Genomic DNA, 24,761 nt, shown 5'->3' on the forward strand with positions numbered 1-24,761 from the left:
CATGCTCCCCTTCTCACAAATACTGCACATTGTGTAGCACTAAGTCAAACATGCTCCCTTTCTCACAAATACTGCATTGTGTAGCACTAAGTCAAACATGCTCCCCTTCTCACAAATAATGCATTGTGTAGCACTAAGTCAAACATGCTCCTCTTCTCACAAATACTGCACATTGTGTAGCACTAAGTCAAACATGCTCCCCTTCTCACAAATACTGCACATTGTCTAGCACTAAGTCAAACATGCTCGCCTTCTCACAAATACTGTATTGTCTAGCACTAAGTCAAACATGCTCCCCTTCTCACAAATACTGCATTGTGTAGCACCAAGTCAAACATGCTCCTCTTCTCACAAATACAGTACTTAATTGTGTAGCACTAAGTCAAACATGCTCCTCTTCTCACAAATACAGTACTTAATTGTGAAGCACTAAGTCAAACATGCTCCTCTTCTCACAAATACTGCACATTGTGTAGCACTAAGTCAAACATGCTCCCCTTCTCACAAATAATGCACATTGTGTAGCACTAAGTCAAACATGCTCCTCTTCTCACAAATACTGCACATTGTGTAGCACTAAGTCAAACATGCTACTCTTCTCACAAATACTGCACATTGTGTAGCACTAAGTCAAACATGCTCCCCTTCTCACAAATACTGCATTGTGTAGCACTAAGTCAAACATGCTCATCTTCTCACAAATACTGCATTGTGTAGCACTAAGTCAAACATGCTCGCCTTCTCACAAATACTGCACATTGTGTAGCACTAAGTCAAACATGCTCCTCTTCTCACAAATACTGCACATTGTGTAGCACTAAGTCAAACATGCTACTCTTCTCACAAATACTGCACATTGTGTAGCACTAAGTCAAACATGCTCCTCTTCTCACAAATACTGCACATTGTGTAGCACTAAGTCAAACATGCTCGCCTTCTCACAAATACTGCACATTGTGTAGCACTAAGTCAAACATGCTCCCCTTCTCACAAATACTGTATTGTGTAGCACTAAGTCAAACATGCTCCTCTTCTCACAAATACTGCATTGTGTAGCACTAAGTCAAACATGCTCCCCTTCTCACAAATACTGTATTGTGTAGCACTAAGTCAAACATGCTCATCTTCTCACAAATACTGCACATTGTGTAGCACTAAGTCAAACATGCTCCTCTTCTCACAAATACTGCACATTGTGTAGCACCAAGTCAAACATGCTCATCTTCTCACAAATACTGCACATTGTGTAGCACTAAGTCAAACATGCTCCTCTTCTCACAAATACTGCACATTGTGTAGCACCAAGTCAAACATGCTCCCCTTTTCACAAATACTGCACATTGTGTAGCTCCAAGTCAAACATGCTCCCCTTCTCACAAATACTGCACATTGTGTAGCACCAAGTCAAACATGCTCCTCTTCTCACAAATACTGCACATTGTGTAGCACTAAGTCAAACATGCTCATCTTCTCACAAATACTGCACATTGTGTAGCACCAAGTCAAACATGCTCCCCTTCTCACAAATACTGCACATTGTGTAGCACCAAGTCAAACATGCTCCTCTTCTCACAAATACTGCACATTGTGTAGCACTAAGTCAAACATGCTCCTCTTCTCACAAATACTGCATTGTGTAGTACTAAGTCAAACATGCTCCTCTTCTCACAAATACTGCACATTGTGTAGCACTAAGTCAAACATGCTCCTCTTCTCACAAATACTGCATTGTGTAGCACTAAGTCAAACATGCTCATCTTCTCACAAATACTGCACATTGTGTAGCACTAAGTCAAACATGCTCCCCTTCTCACAAATACTGCACATTGTGTAGCACTAAGTCAAACATGCTCCTCTTCTCACAAATACTGCATTGTGTAGCACTAAGTCAAACATGCTCATCTTCTCACAAATAATGCATTGTGTAGCACTAAGTCAAACATGCTCCTCTTCTCACAAATAATGCATTGTGTAGCACTAAGTCAAACATGCTCCTCTTCTCAAAAATACTGCACATTGTGTAGCACTAAGTCAAACATGCTCCCCTTCTCACAAATAATGCATTGTGTAGCACTAAGTCAAACATGCTCCCCTTCTCACAAATACTGTATTGTGTAGCACTAAGTCAAACATGCTCCTCTTCTCACAAATACTGCATTGTGTAGCACTAAGTCAAACATGCTCCCCTTCTCACAAATACTGCATTGTGTAGCACTAAGTCAAACATGCTCCCCTTCTCACAAATAATGCACATTGTGTAGCACTAAGTCAAACATGCTCCCCTTCTCACAAATACTGCACATTGTGTAGCACTAAATCAAACATGCTCCTCTTCTCACAAATAATGCACATTGTGTAGCACTAAGTCAAACATGCTCCCCTTCTCACAAATACTGTATTGTGTAGCACTAAGTCAAACATGCTCATCTTCTCACAAATACTGCACATTGTGTAGTACTAAGTCAAACATGCTCCTCTTCTCACAAATACTGTATTGTGTAGCACTAAGTCAAACATGCTCCCCTTCTCACAAATACTGCATTGTGTAGCACTAAGTCAAACATGCTCCCCTTCTCACAAATACTGCACATTGTGTAGCACTAAGTCAAACATGCTCCTCTTCTCAAAAATACTGCACATTGTGTAGCACTAAGTCAAACATGCTCCCCTTCTCACAAATACTGCACATTGTGTAGCACTAAGTCAAACATGCTCCCCTTCTCACAAATAATGCATTGTGTATCACTAAGTCAAACATGCTCATCTTCTCACAAATACTGCATTGTGTAGCACTAAGTCAAACATGCTCATCTTCTCACAAATACTGCATTGTGTAGCACTAAGTCAAACATGCTCATCTTCTCACAAATACTGCATTGTGTAGCACTAAGTCAAACATGCTCCCCTTCTCACAAATACTGCATTGTGTAGTACTAAGTCAAACATGCTCCTCTTCTCACAAATACTGTATTGTGTAGCACTAAGTCAAACATGCTCCCCTTCTCACAAATACTGCATTGTGTAGCACTAAGTCAAACATGCTCCCCTTCTCACAAATACTGCATTGTGTAGCACCAAGTCAAACATGCTCCTCTTCTCACAAATAATGCACATTGTGTAGCACTAAGTCAAACATGCTCCCCTTCTCACAAATACTGTATTGTGTAGCACTAAGTCAAACATGCTCCCCTTCTCACAAATACTGCATTGTGTAGCACCAAGTCAAACATGCTCCCCTTCTCACAAATACTGCATTGTGTAGCACTAAGTCAAACATGCTCCCCTTCTCACAAATAATGCACATTGTGTAGCACTAAGTCAAACATGCTCCCCTTCTCACAAATACTGCACATTGTGTAGCACTAAGTCAAACATGCTCCTCTTCTCACAAATAATGCACATTGTGTAGCACTAAGTCAAACATGCTCCTCTTCTCACAAATACTGCACATTGTGTAGCACTAAGTCAAACATGCTCCTCTTCTCACAAATACTGCATTGTGTAGCACTAAGTCAAACATGCTCCCCTTCTCAAAAATACTGCACATTGTGTAGCACTAAGTCAAACATGCTCCTCTTCTCACAAATAATGCACATTGTGTAGCACTAAGTCAAACATGCTCCCCTTCTCACAAATACTGCACATTGTGTAGCACTAAGTCAAACATGCTCATCTTCTCACAAATACTGCACATTGTCTAGCACTAAGTCAAACATGCTCCCCTTCTCACAAATAATGCATTGTGTAGCACTAAGTCAAACATGCTCCTCTTCTCACAAATACTGTATTGTCTAGCACTAAGTCAAACATGCTCCCCTTCTCACAAATACTGCACATTGTGTAGCACTAAGTCAAACATGCTCCCCTTCTCACAAATACTGCATTGTGTAGCACTAAGTCAAACATGCTCCCCTTCTCACAAATAATGCATTGTGTAGCACTAAGTCAAACATGCTCCTCTTCTCACAAATACTGCACATTGTGTAGCACTAAGTCAAACATGCTCCCCTTCTCACAAATACTGCACATTGTCTAGCACTAAGTCAAACATGCTCGCCTTCTCACAAATACTGTATTGTCTAGCACTAAGTCAAACATGCTCCCCTTCTCACAAATACTGTATTGTGTAGCACTAAGTCAAACATGCTCCCCTTCTCACAAATACTGTATTGTGTAGCACTAAGTCAAACATGCTCCTCTTCTCACAAATACTGCATTGTGTAGCACTAAGTCAAACATGCTCCTCTTCTCACAAATACTGCATTGTGTAGCACTAAGTCAAACATGCTCATCTTCTCACAAATACTGCACATTGTGTAGCACTAAGTCAAACATGCTCCCCTTCTCACAAATACTGCATTGTGTAGCACCAAGTCAAACATGCTCCTCTTCTCACAAATAATGCACATTGTGTAGCACTAAGTCAAACATGCTCCCCTTCTCACAAATACTGTATTGTGTAGCACTAAGTCAAACATGCTCCCCTTCTCACAAATACTGCATTGTGTAGCACCAAGTCAAACATGCTCCCCTTCTCACAAATACTGCATTGTGTAGCACTAAGTCAAACATGCTCCCCTTCTCACAAATAATGCACATTGTGTAGCACTAAGTCAAACATGCTCCCCTTCTCACAAATACTGCACATTGTGTAGCACTAAGTCAAACATGCTCCTCTTCTCACAAATAATGCACATTGTGTAGCACTAAGTCAAACATGCTCCTCTTCTCACAAATACTGCACATTGTGTAGCACTAAGTCAAACATGCTCCTCTTCTCACAAATACTGCATTGTGTAGCACTAAGTCAAACATGCTCCCCTTCTCAAAAATACTGCACATTGTGTAGCACTAAGTCAAACATGCTCCTCTTCTCACAAATAATGCACATTGTGTAGCACTAAGTCAAACATGCTCCCCTTCTCACAAATACTGCACATTGTGTAGCACTAAGTCAAACATGCTCATCTTCTCACAAATACTGCACATTGTCTAGCACTAAGTCAAACATGCTCCCCTTCTCACAAATAATGCATTGTGTAGCACTAAGTCAAACATGCTCCTCTTCTCACAAATACTGTATTGTCTAGCACTAAGTCAAACATGCTCCCCTTCTCACAAATACTGCACATTGTGTAGCACTAAGTCAAACATGCTCCCTTTCTCACAAATACTGCATTGTGTAGCACTAAGTCAAACATGCTCCCCTTCTCACAAATAATGCATTGTGTAGCACTAAGTCAAACATGCTCCTCTTCTCACAAATACTGCACATTGTGTAGCACTAAGTCAAACATGCTCCCCTTCTCACAAATACTGCACATTGTCTAGCACTAAGTCAAACATGCTCGCCTTCTCACAAATACTGTATTGTCTAGCACTAAGTCAAACATGCTCCCCTTCTCACAAATACTGCATTGTGTAGCACCAAGTCAAACATGCTCCTCTTCTCACAAATACAGTACTTAATTGTGTAGCACTAAGTCAAACATGCTCCTCTTCTCACAAATACAGTACTTAATTGTGAAGCACTAAGTCAAACATGCTCCTCTTCTCACAAATACTGCACATTGTGTAGCACTAAGTCAAACATGCTCCCCTTCTCACAAATAATGCACATTGTGTAGCACTAAGTCAAACATGCTCCTCTTCTCACAAATACTGCACATTGTGTAGCACTAAGTCAAACATGCTACTCTTCTCACAAATACTGCACATTGTGTAGCACTAAGTCAAACATGCTCCCCTTCTCACAAATACTGCATTGTGTAGCACTAAGTCAAACATGCTCATCTTCTCACAAATACTGCATTGTGTAGCACTAAGTCAAACATGCTCGCCTTCTCACAAATACTGCACATTGTGTAGCACTAAGTCAAACATGCTCCTCTTCTCACAAATACTGCACATTGTGTAGCACTAAGTCAAACATGCTACTCTTCTCACAAATACTGCACATTGTGTAGCACTAAGTCAAACATGCTCCTCTTCTCACAAATACTGCACATTGTGTAGCACTAAGTCAAACATGCTCGCCTTCTCACAAATACTGCACATTGTGTAGCACTAAGTCAAACATGCTCCCCTTCTCACAAATACTGTATTGTGTAGCACTAAGTCAAACATGCTCCTCTTCTCACAAATACTGCATTGTGTAGCACTAAGTCAAACATGCTCCCCTTCTCACAAATACTGTATTGTGTAGCACTAAGTCAAACATGCTCATCTTCTCACAAATACTGCACATTGTGTAGCACTAAGTCAAACATGCTCCTCTTCTCACAAATACTGCACATTGTGTAGCACCAAGTCAAACATGCTCATCTTCTCACAAATACTGCACATTGTGTAGCACTAAGTCAAACATGCTCCTCTTCTCACAAATACTGCACATTGTGTAGCACCAAGTCAAACATGCTCCCCTTTTCACAAATACTGCACATTGTGTAGCTCCAAGTCAAACATGCTCCCCTTCTCACAAATACTGCACATTGTGTAGCACCAAGTCAAACATGCTCCTCTTCTCACAAATACTGCACATTGTGTAGCACTAAGTCAAACATGCTCATCTTCTCACAAATACTGCACATTGTGTAGCACCAAGTCAAACATGCTCCCCTTCTCACAAATACTGCACATTGTGTAGCACCAAGTCAAACATGCTCCTCTTCTCACAAATACTGCACATTGTGTAGCACTAAGTCAAACATGCTCCTCTTCTCACAAATACTGCATTGTGTAGTACTAAGTCAAACATGCTCCTCTTCTCACAAATACTGCACATTGTGTAGCACTAAGTCAAACATGCTCCTCTTCTCACAAATACTGCATTGTGTAGCACTAAGTCAAACATGCTCATCTTCTCACAAATACTGCACATTGTGTAGCACTAAGTCAAACATGCTCCCCTTCTCACAAATACTGCACATTGTGTAGCACTAAGTCAAACATGCTCCTCTTCTCACAAATACTGCATTGTGTAGCACTAAGTCAAACATGCTCATCTTCTCACAAATAATGCATTGTGTAGCACTAAGTCAAACATGCTCCTCTTCTCACAAATAATGCATTGTGTAGCACTAAGTCAAACATGCTCCTCTTCTCAAAAATACTGCACATTGTGTAGCACTAAGTCAAACATGCTCCCCTTCTCACAAATAATGCATTGTGTAGCACTAAGTCAAACATGCTCCCCTTCTCACAAATACTGCATTGTGTAGCACTAAGTCAAACATGCTCCCCTTCTCACAAATACTGCATTGTGTAGCACTAAGTCAAACATGCTCATCTTCTCACAAATACTGCACATTGTGTAGCACTAAGTCAAACATGCTCCTCTTCTCAAAAATACTGCACATTGTGTAGCACTAAGTCAAACATGCTCATCTTCTCACAAATACTGCACATTGTGTAGCACTAAGTCAAACATGCTCCTCTTCTCACAAATACTGCACATTGTGTAGCACTAAGTCAAACATGCTCCCCTTCTCACAAATAATGCATTGTGTAGCACTAAGTCAAACATGCTCCTCTTCTCACAAATACTGTATTGTCTAGCACTAAGTCAAACATGCTCCCCTTCTCACAAATACTGCATTGTGTAGCACCAAGTCAAACATGCTCCCCTTCTCACAAATACTGCATTGTGTAGCACTAAGTCAAACATGCTCCCCTTCTCACAAATAATGCACATTGTGTAGCACTAAGTCAAACATGCTCCCCTTCTCACAAATACTGCACATTGTGTAGCACTAAGTCAAACATGCTCCTCTTCTCACAAATAATGCACATTGTGTAGCACTAAGTCAAACATGCTCCTCTTCTCACAAATACTGCACATTGTGTAGCACTAAGTCAAACATGCTCCTCTTCTCACAAATACTGCATTGTGTAGCACTAAGTCAAACATGCTCCTCTTCTCACAAATACTGCACATTGTGTAGCACTAAGTCAAACATGCTCCCCTTCTCACAAATACTGCACATTGTGTAGCACTAAGTCAAACATGCTCCCCTTCTCACAAATACTGCACATTGTGTAGCACTAAGTCAAACATGCTCCTCTTCTCACAAATACTGTATTGTGTAGCACTAAGTCAAACATGCTCCTCTTCTCACAAATACTGTATTGTGTAGCACTAAGTCAAACATGCTCCCCTTCTCACAAATACTGTATTGTGTAGCACTAAGTCAAACATGCTCCTCTTCTCACAAATACTGCATTGTGTAGCACTAAGTCAAACATGCTCCCCTTCTCACAAATACTGCATTGTGTAGCACTAAGTCAAACATGCTCCCCTTCTCACAAATAATGCACATTGTGTAGCACTAAGTCAAACATGCTCCCCTTCTCACAAATACTGCACATTGTGTAGCACTAAATCAAACATGCTCCTCTTCTCACAAATAATGCACATTGTGTAGCACTAAGTCAAACATGCTCCCCTTCTCACAAATACTGTATTGTGTAGCACTAAGTCAAACATGCTCATCTTCTCACAAATACTGCACATTGTGTAGTACTAAGTCAAACATGCTCCTCTTCTCACAAATACTGTATTGTGTAGCACTAAGTCAAACATGCTCCCCTTCTCACAAATACTGCATTGTGTAGCACTAAGTCAAACATGCTCCCCTTCTCACAAATACTGCACATTGTGTAGCACTAAGTCAAACATGCTCCTCTTCTCAAAAATACTGCACATTGTGTAGCACTAAGTCAAACATGCTCCCCTTCTCACAAATACTGCACATTGTGTAGCACTAAGTCAAACATGCTCCCCTTCTCACAAATAATGCATTGTGTATCACTAAGTCAAACATGCTCATCTTCTCACAAATACTGCATTGTGTAGCACTAAGTCAAACATGCTCATCTTCTCACAAATACTGCATTGTGTAGCACTAAGTCAAACATGCTCATCTTCTCACAAATACTGCATTGTGTAGCACTAAGTCAAACATGCTCCCCTTCTCACAAATACTGCATTGTGTAGTACTAAGTCAAACATGCTCCTCTTCTCACAAATACTGTATTGTGTAGCACTAAGTCAAACATGCTCCCCTTCTCACAAATACTGCATTGTGTAGCACTAAGTCAAACATGCTCCCCTTCTCACAAATACTGCATTGTGTAGCACCAAGTCAAACATGCTCCTCTTCTCACAAATAATGCACATTGTGTAGCACTAAGTCAAACATGCTCCCCTTCTCACAAATACTGTATTGTGTAGCACTAAGTCAAACATGCTCCCCTTCTCACAAATACTGCATTGTGTAGCACCAAGTCAAACATGCTCCCCTTCTCACAAATACTGCATTGTGTAGCACTAAGTCAAACATGCTCCCCTTCTCACAAATAATGCACATTGTGTAGCACTAAGTCAAACATGCTCCCCTTCTCACAAATACTGCACATTGTGTAGCACTAAGTCAAACATGCTCCTCTTCTCACAAATAATGCACATTGTGTAGCACTAAGTCAAACATGCTCCTCTTCTCACAAATACTGCACATTGTGTAGCACTAAGTCAAACATGCTCCTCTTCTCACAAATACTGCATTGTGTAGCACTAAGTCAAACATGCTCCCCTTCTCAAAAATACTGCACATTGTGTAGCACTAAGTCAAACATGCTCCTCTTCTCACAAATAATGCACATTGTGTAGCACTAAGTCAAACATGCTCCCCTTCTCACAAATACTGCACATTGTGTAGCACTAAGTCAAACATGCTCATCTTCTCACAAATACTGCACATTGTCTAGCACTAAGTCAAACATGCTCCCCTTCTCACAAATAATGCATTGTGTAGCACTAAGTCAAACATGCTCCTCTTCTCACAAATACTGTATTGTCTAGCACTAAGTCAAACATGCTCCCCTTCTCACAAATACTGCACATTGTGTAGCACTAAGTCAAACATGCTCCCCTTCTCACAAATACTGCATTGTGTAGCACTAAGTCAAACATGCTCCCCTTCTCACAAATAATGCATTGTGTAGCACTAAGTCAAACATGCTCCTCTTCTCACAAATACTGCACATTGTGTAGCACTAAGTCAAACATGCTCCCCTTCTCACAAATACTGCACATTGTCTAGCACTAAGTCAAACATGCTCGCCTTCTCACAAATACTGTATTGTCTAGCACTAAGTCAAACATGCTCCCCTTCTCACAAATACTGTATTGTGTAGCACTAAGTCAAACATGCTCCCCTTCTCACAAATACTGTATTGTGTAGCACTAAGTCAAACATGCTCCTCTTCTCACAAATACTGCATTGTGTAGCACTAAGTCAAACATGCTCCTCTTCTCACAAATACTGCATTGTGTAGCACTAAGTCAAACATGCTCATCTTCTCACAAATACTGCACATTGTGTAGCACTAAGTCAAACATGCTCCCCTTCTCACAAATACTGCATTGTGTAGCACCAAGTCAAACATGCTCCTCTTCTCACAAATAATGCACATTGTGTAGCACTAAGTCAAACATGCTCCCCTTCTCACAAATACTGTATTGTGTAGCACTAAGTCAAACATGCTCCCCTTCTCACAAATACTGCATTGTGTAGCACCAAGTCAAACATGCTCCCCTTCTCACAAATACTGCATTGTGTAGCACTAAGTCAAACATGCTCCCCTTCTCACAAATAATGCACATTGTGTAGCACTAAGTCAAACATGCTCCCCTTCTCACAAATACTGCACATTGTGTAGCACTAAGTCAAACATGCTCCTCTTCTCACAAATAATGCACATTGTGTAGCACTAAGTCAAACATGCTCCTCTTCTCACAAATACTGCACATTGTGTAGCACTAAGTCAAACATGCTCCTCTTCTCACAAATACTGCATTGTGTAGCACTAAGTCAAACATGCTCCCCTTCTCAAAAATACTGCACATTGTGTAGCACTAAGTCAAACATGCTCCTCTTCTCACAAATAATGCACATTGTGTAGCACTAAGTCAAACATGCTCCCCTTCTCACAAATACTGCACATTGTGTAGCACTAAGTCAAACATGCTCATCTTCTCACAAATACTGCACATTGTCTAGCACTAAGTCAAACATGCTCCCCTTCTCACAAATAATGCATTGTGTAGCACTAAGTCAAACATGCTCCTCTTCTCACAAATACTGTATTGTCTAGCACTAAGTCAAACATGCTCCCCTTCTCACAAATACTGCACATTGTGTAGCACTAAGTCAAACATGCTCCCTTTCTCACAAATACTGCATTGTGTAGCACTAAGTCAAACATGCTCCCCTTCTCACAAATAATGCATTGTGTAGCACTAAGTCAAACATGCTCCTCTTCTCACAAATACTGCACATTGTGTAGCACTAAGTCAAACATGCTCCCCTTCTCACAAATACTGCACATTGTCTAGCACTAAGTCAAACATGCTCGCCTTCTCACAAATACTGTATTGTCTAGCACTAAGTCAAACATGCTCCCCTTCTCACAAATACTGCATTGTGTAGCACCAAGTCAAACATGCTCCTCTTCTCACAAATACAGTACTTAATTGTGTAGCACTAAGTCAAACATGCTCCTCTTCTCACAAATACAGTACTTAATTGTGAAGCACTAAGTCAAACATGCTCCTCTTCTCACAAATACTGCACATTGTGTAGCACTAAGTCAAACATGCTCCCCTTCTCACAAATAATGCACATTGTGTAGCACTAAGTCAAACATGCTCCTCTTCTCACAAATACTGCACATTGTGTAGCACTAAGTCAAACATGCTACTCTTCTCACAAATACTGCACATTGTGTAGCACTAAGTCAAACATGCTCCCCTTCTCACAAATACTGCATTGTGTAGCACTAAGTCAAACATGCTCATCTTCTCACAAATACTGCATTGTGTAGCACTAAGTCAAACATGCTCGCCTTCTCACAAATACTGCACATTGTGTAGCACTAAGTCAAACATGCTCCTCTTCTCACAAATACTGCACATTGTGTAGCACTAAGTCAAACATGCTACTCTTCTCACAAATACTGCACATTGTGTAGCACTAAGTCAAACATGCTCCTCTTCTCACAAATACTGCACATTGTGTAGCACTAAGTCAAACATGCTCGCCTTCTCACAAATACTGCACATTGTGTAGCACTAAGTCAAACATGCTCCCCTTCTCACAAATACTGTATTGTGTAGCACTAAGTCAAACATGCTCCTCTTCTCACAAATACTGCATTGTGTAGCACTAAGTCAAACATGCTCCCCTTCTCACAAATACTGTATTGTGTAGCACTAAGTCAAACATGCTCATCTTCTCACAAATACTGCACATTGTGTAGCACTAAGTCAAACATGCTCCTCTTCTCACAAATACTGCACATTGTGTAGCACCAAGTCAAACATGCTCATCTTCTCACAAATACTGCACATTGTGTAGCACTAAGTCAAACATGCTCCTCTTCTCACAAATACTGCACATTGTGTAGCACCAAGTCAAACATGCTCCCCTTTTCACAAATACTGCACATTGTGTAGCTCCAAGTCAAACATGCTCCCCTTCTCACAAATACTGCACATTGTGTAGCACCAAGTCAAACATGCTCCTCTTCTCACAAATACTGCACATTGTGTAGCACTAAGTCAAACATGCTCATCTTCTCACAAATACTGCACATTGTGTAGCACCAAGTCAAACATGCTCCCCTTCTCACAAATACTGCACATTGTGTAGCACCAAGTCAAACATGCTCCTCTTCTCACAAATACTGCACATTGTGTAGCACTAAGTCAAACATGCTCCTCTTCTCACAAATACTGCATTGTGTAGTACTAAGTCAAACATGCTCCTCTTCTCACAAATACTGCACATTGTGTAGCACTAAGTCAAACATGCTCCTCTTCTCACAAATACTGCATTGTGTAGCACTAAGTCAAACATGCTCATCTTCTCACAAATACTGCACATTGTGTAGCACTAAGTCAAACATGCTCCCCTTCTCACAAATACTGCACATTGTGTAGCACTAAGTCAAACATGCTCCTCTTCTCACAAATACTGCATTGTGTAGCACTAAGTCAAACATGCTCATCTTCTCACAAATAATGCATTGTGTAGCACTAAGTCAAACATGCTCCTCTTCTCACAAATAATGCATTGTGTAGCACTAAGTCAAACATGCTCCTCTTCTCAAAAATACTGCACATTGTGTAGCACTAAGTCAAACATGCTCCCCTTCTCACAAATAATGCATTGTGTAGCACTAAGTCAAACATGCTCCCCTTCTCACAAATACTGTATTGTGTAGCACTAAGTCAAACATGCTCCTCTTCTCACAAATACTGCATTGTGTAGCACTAAGTCAAACATGCTCCCCTTCTCACAAATACTGCATTGTGTAGCACTAAGTCAAACATGCTCCCCTTCTCACAAATAATGCACATTGTGTAGCACTAAGTCAAACATGCTCCCCTTCTCACAAATACTGCACATTGTGTAGCACTAAATCAAACATGCTCCTCTTCTCACAAATAATGCACATTGTGTAGCACTAAGTCAAACATGCTCCCCTTCTCACAAATACTGTATTGTGTAGCACTAAGTCAAACATGCTCATCTTCTCACAAATACTGCACATTGTGTAGTACTAAGTCAAACATGCTCCTCTTCTCACAAATACTGTATTGTGTAGCACTAAGTCAAACATGCTCCCCTTCTCACAAATACTGCATTGTGTAGCACTAAGTCAAACATGCTCCCCTTCTCACAAATACTGCACATTGTGTAGCACTAAGTCAAACATGCTCCTCTTCTCAAAAATACTGCACATTGTGTAGCACTAAGTCAAACATGCTCCCCTTCTCACAAATACTGCACATTGTGTAGCACTAAGTCAAACATGCTCCCCTTCTCACAAATAATGCATTGTGTATCACTAAGTCAAACATGCTCATCTTCTCACAAATACTGCATTGTGTAGCACTAAGTCAAACATGCTCATCTTCTCACAAATACTGCATTGTGTAGCACTAAGTCAAACATGCTCATCTTCTCACAAATACTGCATTGTGTAGCACTAAGTCAAACATGCTCCCCTTCTCACAAATACTGCATTGTGTAGTACTAAGTCAAACATGCTCCTCTTCTCACAAATACTGTATTGTGTAGCACTAAGTCAAACATGCTCCCCTTCTCACAAATACTGCATTGTGTAGCACTAAGTCAAACATGCTCCCCTTCTCACAAATACTGCATTGTGTAGCACCAAGTCAAACATGCTCCTCTTCTCACAAATAATGCACATTGTGTAGCACTAAGTCAAACATGCTCCCCTTCTCACAAATACTGTATTGTGTAGCACTAAGTCAAACATGCTCCCCTTCTCACAAATACTGCATTGTGTAGCACCAAGTCAAACATGCTCCCCTTCTCACAAATACTGCATTGTGTAGCACTAAGTCAAACATGCTCCCCTTCTCACAAATAATGCACATTGTGTAGCACTAAGTCAAACATGCTCCCCTTCTCACAAATACTGCACATTGTGTAGCACTAAGTCAAACATGCTCCTCTTCTCACAAATAATGCACATTGTGTAGCACTAAGTCAAACATGCTCCTCTTCTCACAAATACTGCACATTGTGTAGCACTAAGTCAAACATGCTCCTCTTCTCACAAATACTGCATTGTGTAGCACTAAGTCAAACATGCTCCCCTTCTCAAAAATACTGCACATTGTGTAGCACTAAGTCAAACATGCTCCTCTTCTCACAAATAATGCACATTGTGTAGCACTAAGTCAAACATGCTCCCCTTCTCACAAATACTGCACATTGTGTAGCACTAAGTCAAACATGCTCATCTTCTCACAAATACTGCACATTGTCTAGCACTAAGTCAAACATGCTCCCCTTCTCACAAATAATGCATTGTGTAGCACTAAGTCAAACATGCTCCTCTTCTCACAAATACTGTATTGTCTAGCACTAAGTCAAACATGCTCCCCTTCTCACAAATACTGCACATTGTGTAGCACTAAGTCAAACATGCTCCCCTTCTCACAAATACTGCATTGTGTAGCACTAAGTCAAACATGCTCCCCTTCTCACAAATAATGCATTGTGTAGCACTAAGTCAAACATGCTCCTCTTCTCACAAATACTGCACATTGTGTAGCACTAAGTCAAACATGCTCCCCTTCTCACAAATACTGCACATTGTCTAGCACTAAGTCAAACATGCTCGCCTTCTCACAAATACTGTATTGTCTAGCACTAAGTCAAACATGCTCCCCTTCTCACAAATACTGTATTGTGTAGCACTAAGTCAAACATGCTCCCCTTCTCACAAATACTGTATTGTGTAGCACTAAGTCAAACATGCTCCTCTTCTCACAAATACTGCATTGTGTAGCACTAAGTCAAACATGCTCCTCTTCTCACAAATACTGCATTGTGTAGCACTAAGTCAAACATGCTCATCTTCTCACAAATACTGCACATTGTGTAGCACTAAGTCAAACATGCTCCCCTTCTCACAAATACTGCATTGTGTAGCACCAAGTCAAACATGCTCCTCTTCTCACAAATAATGCACATTGTGTAGCACTAAGTCAAACATGCTCCCCTTCTCACAAATACTGTATTGTGTAGCACTAAGTCAAACATGCTCCCCTTCTCACAAATACTGCATTGTGTAGCACCAAGTCAAACATGCTCCCCTTCTCACAAATACTGCATTGTGTAGCACTAAGTCAAACATGCTCCCCTTCTCACAAATAATGCACATTGTGTAGCACTAAGTCAAACATGCTCCCCTTCTCACAAATACTGCACATTGTGTAGCACTAAGTCAAACATGCTCCTCTTCTCACAAATAATGCACATTGTGTAGCACTAAGTCAAACATGCTCCTCTTCTCACAAATACTGCACATTGTGTAGCACTAAGTCAAACATGCTCCTCTTCTCACAAATACTGCATTGTGTAGCACTAAGTCAAACATGCTCCCCTTCTCAAAAATACTGCACATTGTGTAGCACTAAGTCAAACATGCTCCTCTTCTCACAAATAATGCACATTGTGTAGCACTAAGTCAAACATGCTCCCCTTCTCACAAATACTGCACATTGTGTAGCACTAAGTCAAACATGCTCATCTTCTCACAAATACTGCACATTGTCTAGCACTAAGTCAAACATGCTCCCCTTCTCACAAATAATGCATTGTGTAGCACTAAGTCAAACATGCTCCTCTTCTCACAAATACTGTATTGTCTAGCACTAAGTCAAACATGCTCCCCTTCTCACAAATACTGCACATTGTGTAGCACTAAGTCAAACATGCTCCCTTTCTCACAAATACTGCATTGTGTAGCACTAAGTCAAACATGCTCCCCTTCTCACAAATAATGCATTGTGTAGCACTAAGTCAAACATGCTCCTCTTCTCACAAATACTGCACATTGTGTAGCACTAAGTCAAACATGCTCCCCTTCTCACAAATACTGCACATTGTCTAGCACTAAGTCAAACATGCTCGCCTTCTCACAAATACTGTATTGTCTAGCACTAAGTCAAACATGCTCCCCTTCTCACAAATACTGCATTGTGTAGCACCAAGTCAAACATGCTCCTCTTCTCACAAATACAGTACTTAATTGTGTAGCACTAAGTCAAACATGCTCCTCTTCTCACAAATACAGTACTTAATTGTGAAGCACTAAGTCAAACATGCTCCTCTTCTCACAAATACTGCACATTGTGTAGCACTAAGTCAAACATGCTCCCCTTCTCACAAATAATGCACATTGTGTAGCACTAAGTCAAACATGCTCCTCTTCTCACAAATACTGCACATTGTGTAGCACTAAGTCAAACATGCTACTCTTCTCACAAATACTGCACATTGTGTAGCACTAAGTCAAACATGCTCCCCTTCTCACAAATACTGCATTGTGTAGCACTAAGTCAAACATGCTCATCTTCTCACAAATACTGCATTGTGTAGCACTAAGTCAAACATGCTCGCCTTCTCACAAATACTGCACATTGTGTAGCACTAAGTCAAACATGCTCCTCTTCTCACAAATACTGCACATTGTGTAGCACTAAGTCAAACATGCTACTCTTCTCACAAATACTGCACATTGTGTAGCACTAAGTCAAACATGCTCCTCTTCTCACAAATACTGCACATTGTGTAGCACTAAGTCAAACATGCTCGCCTTCTCACAAATACTGCACATTGTGTAGCACTAAGTCAAACATGCTCCCCTTCTCACAAATACTGTATTGTGTAGCACTAAGTCAAACATGCTCCTCTTCTCACAAATACTGCATTGTGTAGCACTAAGTCAAACATGCTCCCCTTCTCACAAATACTGTATTGTGTAGCACTAAGTCAAACATGCTCATCTTCTCACAAATACTGCACATTGTGTAGCACTAAGTCAAACATGCTCCTCTTCTCACAAATACTGCACATTGTGTAGCACCAAGTCAAACATGCTCATCTTCTCACAAATACTGCACATTGTGTAGCACTAAGTCAAACATGCTCCTCTTCTCACAAATACTGCACATTGTGTAGCACCAAGTCAAACATGCTCCCCTTTTCACAAATACTGCACATTGTGTAGCTCCAAGTCAAACATGCTCCCCTTCTCACAAATACTGCACATTGTGTAGCACCAAGTCAAACATGCTCCTCTTCTCACAAATACTGCACATTGTGTAGCACTAAGTCAAACATGCTCATCTTCTCACAAATACTGCACATTGTGTAGCACCAAGTCAAACATGCTCCCCTTCTCACAAATACTGCACATTGTGTAGCACCAAGTCAAACATGCTCCTCTTCTCACAAATACTGCACATTGTGTAGCACTAAGTCAAACATGCTCCTCTTCTCACAAATACTGCATTGTGTAGTACTAAGTCAAACATGCTCCTCTTCTCACAAATACTGCACATTGTGTAGCACTAAGTCAAACATGCTCCTCTTCTCACAAATACTGCATTGTGTAGCACTAAGTCAAACATGCTCATCTTCTCACAAATACTGCACATTGTGTAGCACTAAGTCAAACATGCTCCCCTTCTCACAAATACTGCACATTGTGTAGCACTAAGTCAAACATGCTCCTCTTCTCACAAATACTGCATTGTGTAGCACTAAGTCAAACATGCTCATCTTCTCACAAATAATGCATTGTGTAGCACTAAGTCAAACATGCTCCTCTTCTCACAAATAATGCATTGTGTAGCACTAAGTCAAACATGCTCCTCTTCTCAAAAATACTGCACATTGTGTAGCACTAAGTCAAACATGCTCCCCTTCTCACAAATAATGCATTGTGTAGCACTAAGTCAAACATGCTCCCCTTCTCACAAATACTGCATTGTGTAGCACTAAGTCAAACATGCTCCCCTTCTCACAAATACTGCATTGTGTAGCACTAAGTCAAACATGCTCATCTTCTCACAAATACTGCACATTGTGTAGCACTAAGTCAAACATGCTCCTCTTCTCAAAAATACTGCACATTGTGTAGCACTAAGTCAAACATGCTCATCTTCTCACAAATACTGCACATTGTGTAGCACTAAGTCAAACATGCTCCTCTTCTCACAAATACTGCACATTGTGTAGCACTAAGTCAAACATGCTCCCCTTCTCACAAATAATGCATTGTGTAGCACTAAGTCAAACATGCTCCTCTTCTCACAAATACTGTATTGTCTAGCACTAAGTCAAACATGCTCCCCTTCTCACAAATACTGCATTGTGTAGCACCAAGTCAAACATGCTCCCCTTCTCACAAATACTGCATTGTGTAGCACTAAGTCAAACATGCTCCCCTTCTCACAAATAATGCACATTGTGTAGCACTAAGTCAAACATGCTCCCCTTCTCACAAATACTGCACATTGTGTAGCACTAAGTCAAACATGCTCCTCTTCTCACAAATAATGCACATTGTGTAGCACTAAGTCAAACATGCTCCTCTTCTCACAAATACTGCACATTGTGTAGCACTAAGTCAAACATGCTCCTCTTCTCACAAATACTGCATTGTGTAGCACTAAGTCAAACATGCTCCCCTTCTCAAAAATACTGCACATTGTGTAGCACTAAGTCAAACATGCTCCTCTTCTCACAAATAATGCACATTGTGTAGCACTAAGTCAAACATGCTCCCCTTCTCACAAATACTGCACATTGTGTAGCACTAAGTCAAACATGCTCATCTTCTCACAAATACTGCACATTGTCTAGCACTAAGTCAAACATGCTCCCCTTCTCACAAATAATGCATTGTGTAGCACTAAGTCAAACATGCTCCTCTTCTCACAAATACTGTATTGTCTAGCACTAAGTCAAACATGCTCCCCTTCTCACAAATACTGCACATTGTGTAGCACTAAGTCAAACATGCTCCCCTTCTCACAAATACTGCATTGTGTAGCACTAAGTCAAACATGCTCCCCTTCTCACAAATAATGCATTGTGTAGCACTAAGTCAAACATGCTCCTCTTCTCACAAATACTGCACATTGTGTAGCACTAAGTCAAACATGCTCCTCTTCTCACAAATACTGCACATTGTCTAGCACTAAGTCAAACATGCTCGCCTTCTCACAAATACTGTATTGTCTAGCACTAAGTCAAACATGCTCCCCTTCTCACAAATACTGCATTGTGTAGCACCAAGTCAAACATGCTCCTCTTCTCACAAATACAGTACTTAATTGTGTAGCACTAAGTCAAACATGCTCCTCTTCTCACAAATACAGTACTTAATTGTGAAGCACTAAGTCAAACATGCTCCTCTTCTCACAAATACTGCACATTGTGTAGCACTAAGTCAAACATGCTCCCCTTCTCACAAATAATGCACATTGTGTAGCACTAAGTCAAATATGCTCCTCTTCTCACAAATACTGCACATTGTGTAGCACTAAGTCAAACATGCTACTCTTCTCACAAATACTGCACATTGTGTAGCACTAAGTCAAACATGCTCCCCTTCTCACAAATACTGCATTGTGTAGCACTAAGTCAAACATGCTCATCTTCTCACAAATACTGCATTGTGTAGCACTAAGTCAAACATGCTCGCCTTCTCACAAATACTGCACATTGTGTAGCACTAAGTCAAACATGCTACTCTTCTCACAAATACTGCACATTGTGTAGCACTAAGTCAAACATGCTCCCCTTCTCACAAATACTGCATTGTGTAGCACTAAGTCAAACATGCTCCTCTTCTCACAAATACTGCACATTGTGTAGCACTAAGTCAAACATGCTACTCTTCTCACAAATACTGCACATTGTGTAGCACTAAGTCAAACATGCTCCTCTTCTCACAAATACTGCACATTGTGTAGCACTAAGTCAAACATGCTCGCCTTCTCACAAATACTGCACATTGTGTAGCACTAAGTCAAACATGCTCCCCTTCTCACAAATACTGTATTGTGTAGCACTAAGTCAAACATGCTCCTCTTCTCACAAATACTGCATTGTGTAGCACTAAGTCAAACATGCTCATCTTCTCACATATACTGCATTTTGTGTAGCACTAAGTCAAACATGCTCATGTTCTCACAAATACTGCACATTGTGTAGCACTAAGTCAAACATGCTCCCCTTCTCACAAATACTGCACATTGTGTAGCACTAAGTCAAACATGCTCCTCTTCTCACAAATACTGCACATTGTGTAGTACTAAGTCAAACATGCTCATCTTCTCACAAATACTGTATTGTGTAGCACTAAGTCAAACATGCTTCTCTTCTCAAAAATACTGCATTGTGTAGCACTAAGTCAAACATGCTACCCTTCTCACAAATAATGCATTGTCTAGCACTAAGTCAAACATGCTCATCTTCTCACAAATACTGCATTGTGTAGCACTAAGTCAAACATGCTACCCTTCTCACAAATAATGCATTGTCTAGCACTAAGTCAAACATGCTCCTCTTCTCACAAATACTGCATTGTGTAGCACTAAGTCAAACATGCTCCTCTTCTCACAAATACTGCACATTGTGTAGCACTAAGTCAAACATGCTCATCTTCTCACAAATACTGTATTGTGTAGCACTAAGTCAAACATGCTCCTCTTCTCACAAATACTGCACATTGTGTAGCACTAAGTCAAACATGCTCCCCTTCTCAAAAATACTGCACATTGTGTATCACTAAGTCAAACATGCCCCCCTTCTCACAAATACTGTATTGTGTAGCACTAAGTCAAACATGCTCCCCTTCTCAAAAATAATGCATTGTGTAGAACTAAGTCAAATGTGTTCATCTGTCTCCTGTGTCTACTTTACTTTAAAATGATGATTGAGGTGAATTTTCATAAAATAACGTATTTGGATCGACCATGTGAAGATTATTTTAGCTTACTCTAACTATGGTGAGGTTGAGATGAATAAAACAGGCTTGTTGATTTCCGCAGGCCTCTCCAGAATTTCATCAATGGGAAACGTTTGGATAACCATATCCTTTGAATTGAAAATTAGAAAGTAATTAAAACAATATGTTTATTATGTTCATATTATATTTCTTTTATCGGAACATTCTACCCAGCATTCTACCCAGCAGGCCCTTCTAAAATATTTATTGAGAGGTGCATGTTTTTATTTAAAAACGTTTCTAAGAAGAGATACATATCAACCGCTCTTTGCATAAAGACACATGATAATTTTTAAAAAAGTATTTTGGGGATTTATTTTTGTCTATACTTACTCCTATGTTATCCGACTTAAGGAATAAAGCATTTTAGAATGTATTCCTATTTATACTAGACATTAGAAGAATTCTGCCTTAAACACACTTTCTCATCCAAACTACTAGGTGTTTATCCAAAGCCAATGCCAGAGCACAACCAAGAGTTTGACAATCGTCTGAGTCATCTTGAACTGTTAATGACAAGGCAAAGCAAGTTGTACAATTCTGAGGAACAAACTCTGATGGTAATGATGGCTGAGGAAGATGAGGAACAGAAGAGAAAGACAAGAAAAGAAAAGGACACAAAGAACCTTGCAGAGGGTTTGTTAGGAAGTTTTTACCTTCAAGAACTCATGTGAATTCATTTGGTGGTGGTCAGTGTATGATTGCACATGGTGTTCAAGTGTTTGATTGCACATGGTGGTCAGTGTGTGATTGCACATGGTGGTCAGTGTGTGGTTGCACATTGTGGTCAGTGTGTGATGATTGCACATGGTGGTCAGTGTGTGATTGCACATGGTGGTCAGTGTATGATTGCACATTGTGGTCAGTGTGTGATGATTGCACATGGTGGTCAATGTGTTGTTGCACATGGTGGTCAGTGTGTGATTGCACATGGTGGTCAGTGTGTGGTAGCACATGGTGGTCAGTGTGTAATTGCACATGGTGGTCAGTGTACGATTGCACATGGTGGACAGTGTGTGATTGCACATGGTGGTCAGTGTGTGATTGCACATGGTGGTCAGTGTGTGATTGCATATGGTGGTCAGTGTATGATTGCACATGGTGGTCAGTGTGTGATTGCACATGGTGGTCAGTGTGTGATTGCACATGGTGGTCAGTGTGTGATTGCACATAGTGTTCAGTGTGTGATTGCACATTGTGGCCAGTGCGTAATTATTGCGCATGGTGGTCGGCATGTGTTAGGCATGTTGGTATGTGTGATTAATGGATGTTCTGTGTGCCATCTTGACATTCATTGTTTTCTTAAAGCGGCTGCGGCTACTGACTGTACTGACCCATTGCAAGTATTTTACAACTACTACACACAAGCAGAGAACAGTCTAGATGCACTCATATATATCAGGTACATCTCCAGCAAGGTTGTATTCACCAGCTGTTGTAATATACTGTGGTTATTTTTATTAGTTGTTGTAATATATCGTAGTTATATTCAGTATCTGTTGTGATATATATTATGATAATATCACTAGCTGTTAAAAGTTTTGATTACTTTACTCGATAAGTACTTTGTGTTGAAATCAGTATTTATGAAGGACAGTGTGAATTGATTTTGGAATTTTGTCAGTAATATGGTATATCACGATTTAATTCTTGGGCATTCTCCTTTTTTCTTTTTCAGGCATGGGTGGGATATGTATACTGTGCCGAGCCATGTTCCAGGGGCCACTCATATACCAGACGACTACCCCCCTCCATGTGAGCCTAGTTCTTATGCATGGGCAAGATGGGCTACAAGCAAGAGATGACGACTACCCCTCTCCATGCGGGCCTAGTTCTTATGCATGGGGAAGATGGGCTACAAGCAAGAGATGACGACTACCCCTCTCCATGCGGGCCTAGTTCTTATGCATGGGCAAGATGGGCTACAAGCAAGAGATGACGACTACCCCTCTCCATGCGGGCCTAGTTCTTATGCATGGGGAAGATGGGCTACAAGCAAGAGATGACGACTACCCCTCTCCATGCGGGCCTAGTTCTTATGCATGGGCAAGATGGGCTACAAGCAAGAGATGACGACTACCCCTCTCCGTGCGGGCCCAGTTCTTATGCATGGGCAAGTTGGGCTACAAGCAAGAGATGACGACTACCCCTCTCCGTGCGGGCCTAGTTCTTATGCAAGATGGGCCACAAGCAAGAGATGACGGCTACCCCTATCCATGTGAGCCTAGTTCTTATGCATGGGCAAGATGGGCTACAAGCAAGAGATGACGACTACCCCTATCCATGTGAGCCTAGTTCTTATGCATGGGCAAGATGGGCTACAAGCAAGAGATGACGACTACCCCTATCCATGTGAGCCTAGTTCTTATGCAAGATGGGCCACAAGCAAGAGATGACGACTACCCCTATCCATGTGAGCCTAGTTCTTATGCATGGGGAAGATGGGCCACAAGCAAGAGATGACGACTACCCCTCTCCGTGCGGGCCTAGTTCTTATGCATGGGCAAGATGGGCTACAAGCAAGAGATGACGACTACCCCCCTCCGTGCGGGCCTAGTTCTTATGCAAGATGGGCCACAAGCAAGAGATGACGACTACCCCATCCATGTAGGCCTAGTTCTTATGCATGAGCAAGATGGGCTACAAGCAAGAGATGACGACTACCCCTATCCATGTGGGCCTAGTTCTTATGCATGAGCAAGATGGGCTACAAGCAAGAGATGACGACTACCCCTATCCATGTGAGCCTAGTTCTTATGCATGAGCAAGATGGGCTACAAGCAAGAGATGACGACTACCCCTATCCATGTGAGCCTAGTTCTTATGCATGAGCAAGATGGGCTACAAGCAAGAGATGACGACTACCCCTATCCATGTGAGCCTAGTTCTTATTCATGGGCAAGATGAGCTACAAGCAAGAGATGATGGTGGTTTGCGCACTTTCTTATTTCTCACATTACTTTTGTAGTGATAAGAACTCTTTATCCAAATTAACGCAGAAGCTTTAGGAGAAATCAAACCTAAAATTGGAATGGTATATTTGGGTTGTAACATTACTTTCTATGTTGTTTACAATTTACTCAAAGTTTTAACACTTTTGTCCAGTGACTGTTAGACTGTTAGTTCGCACATTTTCAGATTTATGCAAGACCCCCTTTTCTTTGCAGCCACTGTCTTGGCTGATCACTAACCTTTCGTTTCTTGGTTTCTCTGTTTGTTTTATATGAGAAATAGAACAAAAAAAATTGCTTGTAGTCTTATTTTATTAAACAAAAGAGATTATTTAATTAAAGGCATTGTATGTCTAGAAAAGGAAAGGTGAAGTCCGATAACCATAACAAACAATCTGATTA

The 24,761-nt window shown here is 40.8% G+C and overlaps 1 protein-coding gene across 3 annotated transcripts in view; it reads left to right on the top strand.

Moving 5' to 3' along the window:
• LOC5500097 (programmed cell death protein 7) overlaps positions 1-23,736 on the top strand; it is a 36,114-nt gene extending 12,378 nt beyond the window's left edge. The window contains exons 6-9 of one of the 3 annotated variants that reach the window (XM_048727875.1): positions 21,850-22,044; positions 22,717-22,810; positions 23,087-23,191; positions 23,326-23,736. In XM_048727875.1, coding sequence (XP_048583832.1) covers positions 21,850-22,044; positions 22,717-22,810; positions 23,087-23,191; positions 23,326-23,347 — 416 coding nt within the window. In that variant the 3' untranslated portion in view covers positions 23,348-23,736. Of the gene's footprint in view, positions 1-21,451; positions 21,519-21,849; positions 22,045-22,716; positions 22,811-23,086 lie in introns of those variants that run through there. The other 2 variants (XM_048727874.1, XM_048727876.1) reach the window with 2 other exon arrangements.
• The last annotated feature ends 1,025 nt before the right edge of the window (positions 23,737-24,761 follow it).

This window comes from Nematostella vectensis, chromosome 5 (genome assembly GCF_932526225.1).
Source record: "Nematostella vectensis chromosome 5, jaNemVect1.1, whole genome shotgun sequence".
Classification (NCBI taxonomy): domain Eukaryota; kingdom Metazoa; phylum Cnidaria; class Anthozoa; order Actiniaria; family Edwardsiidae; genus Nematostella; species Nematostella vectensis.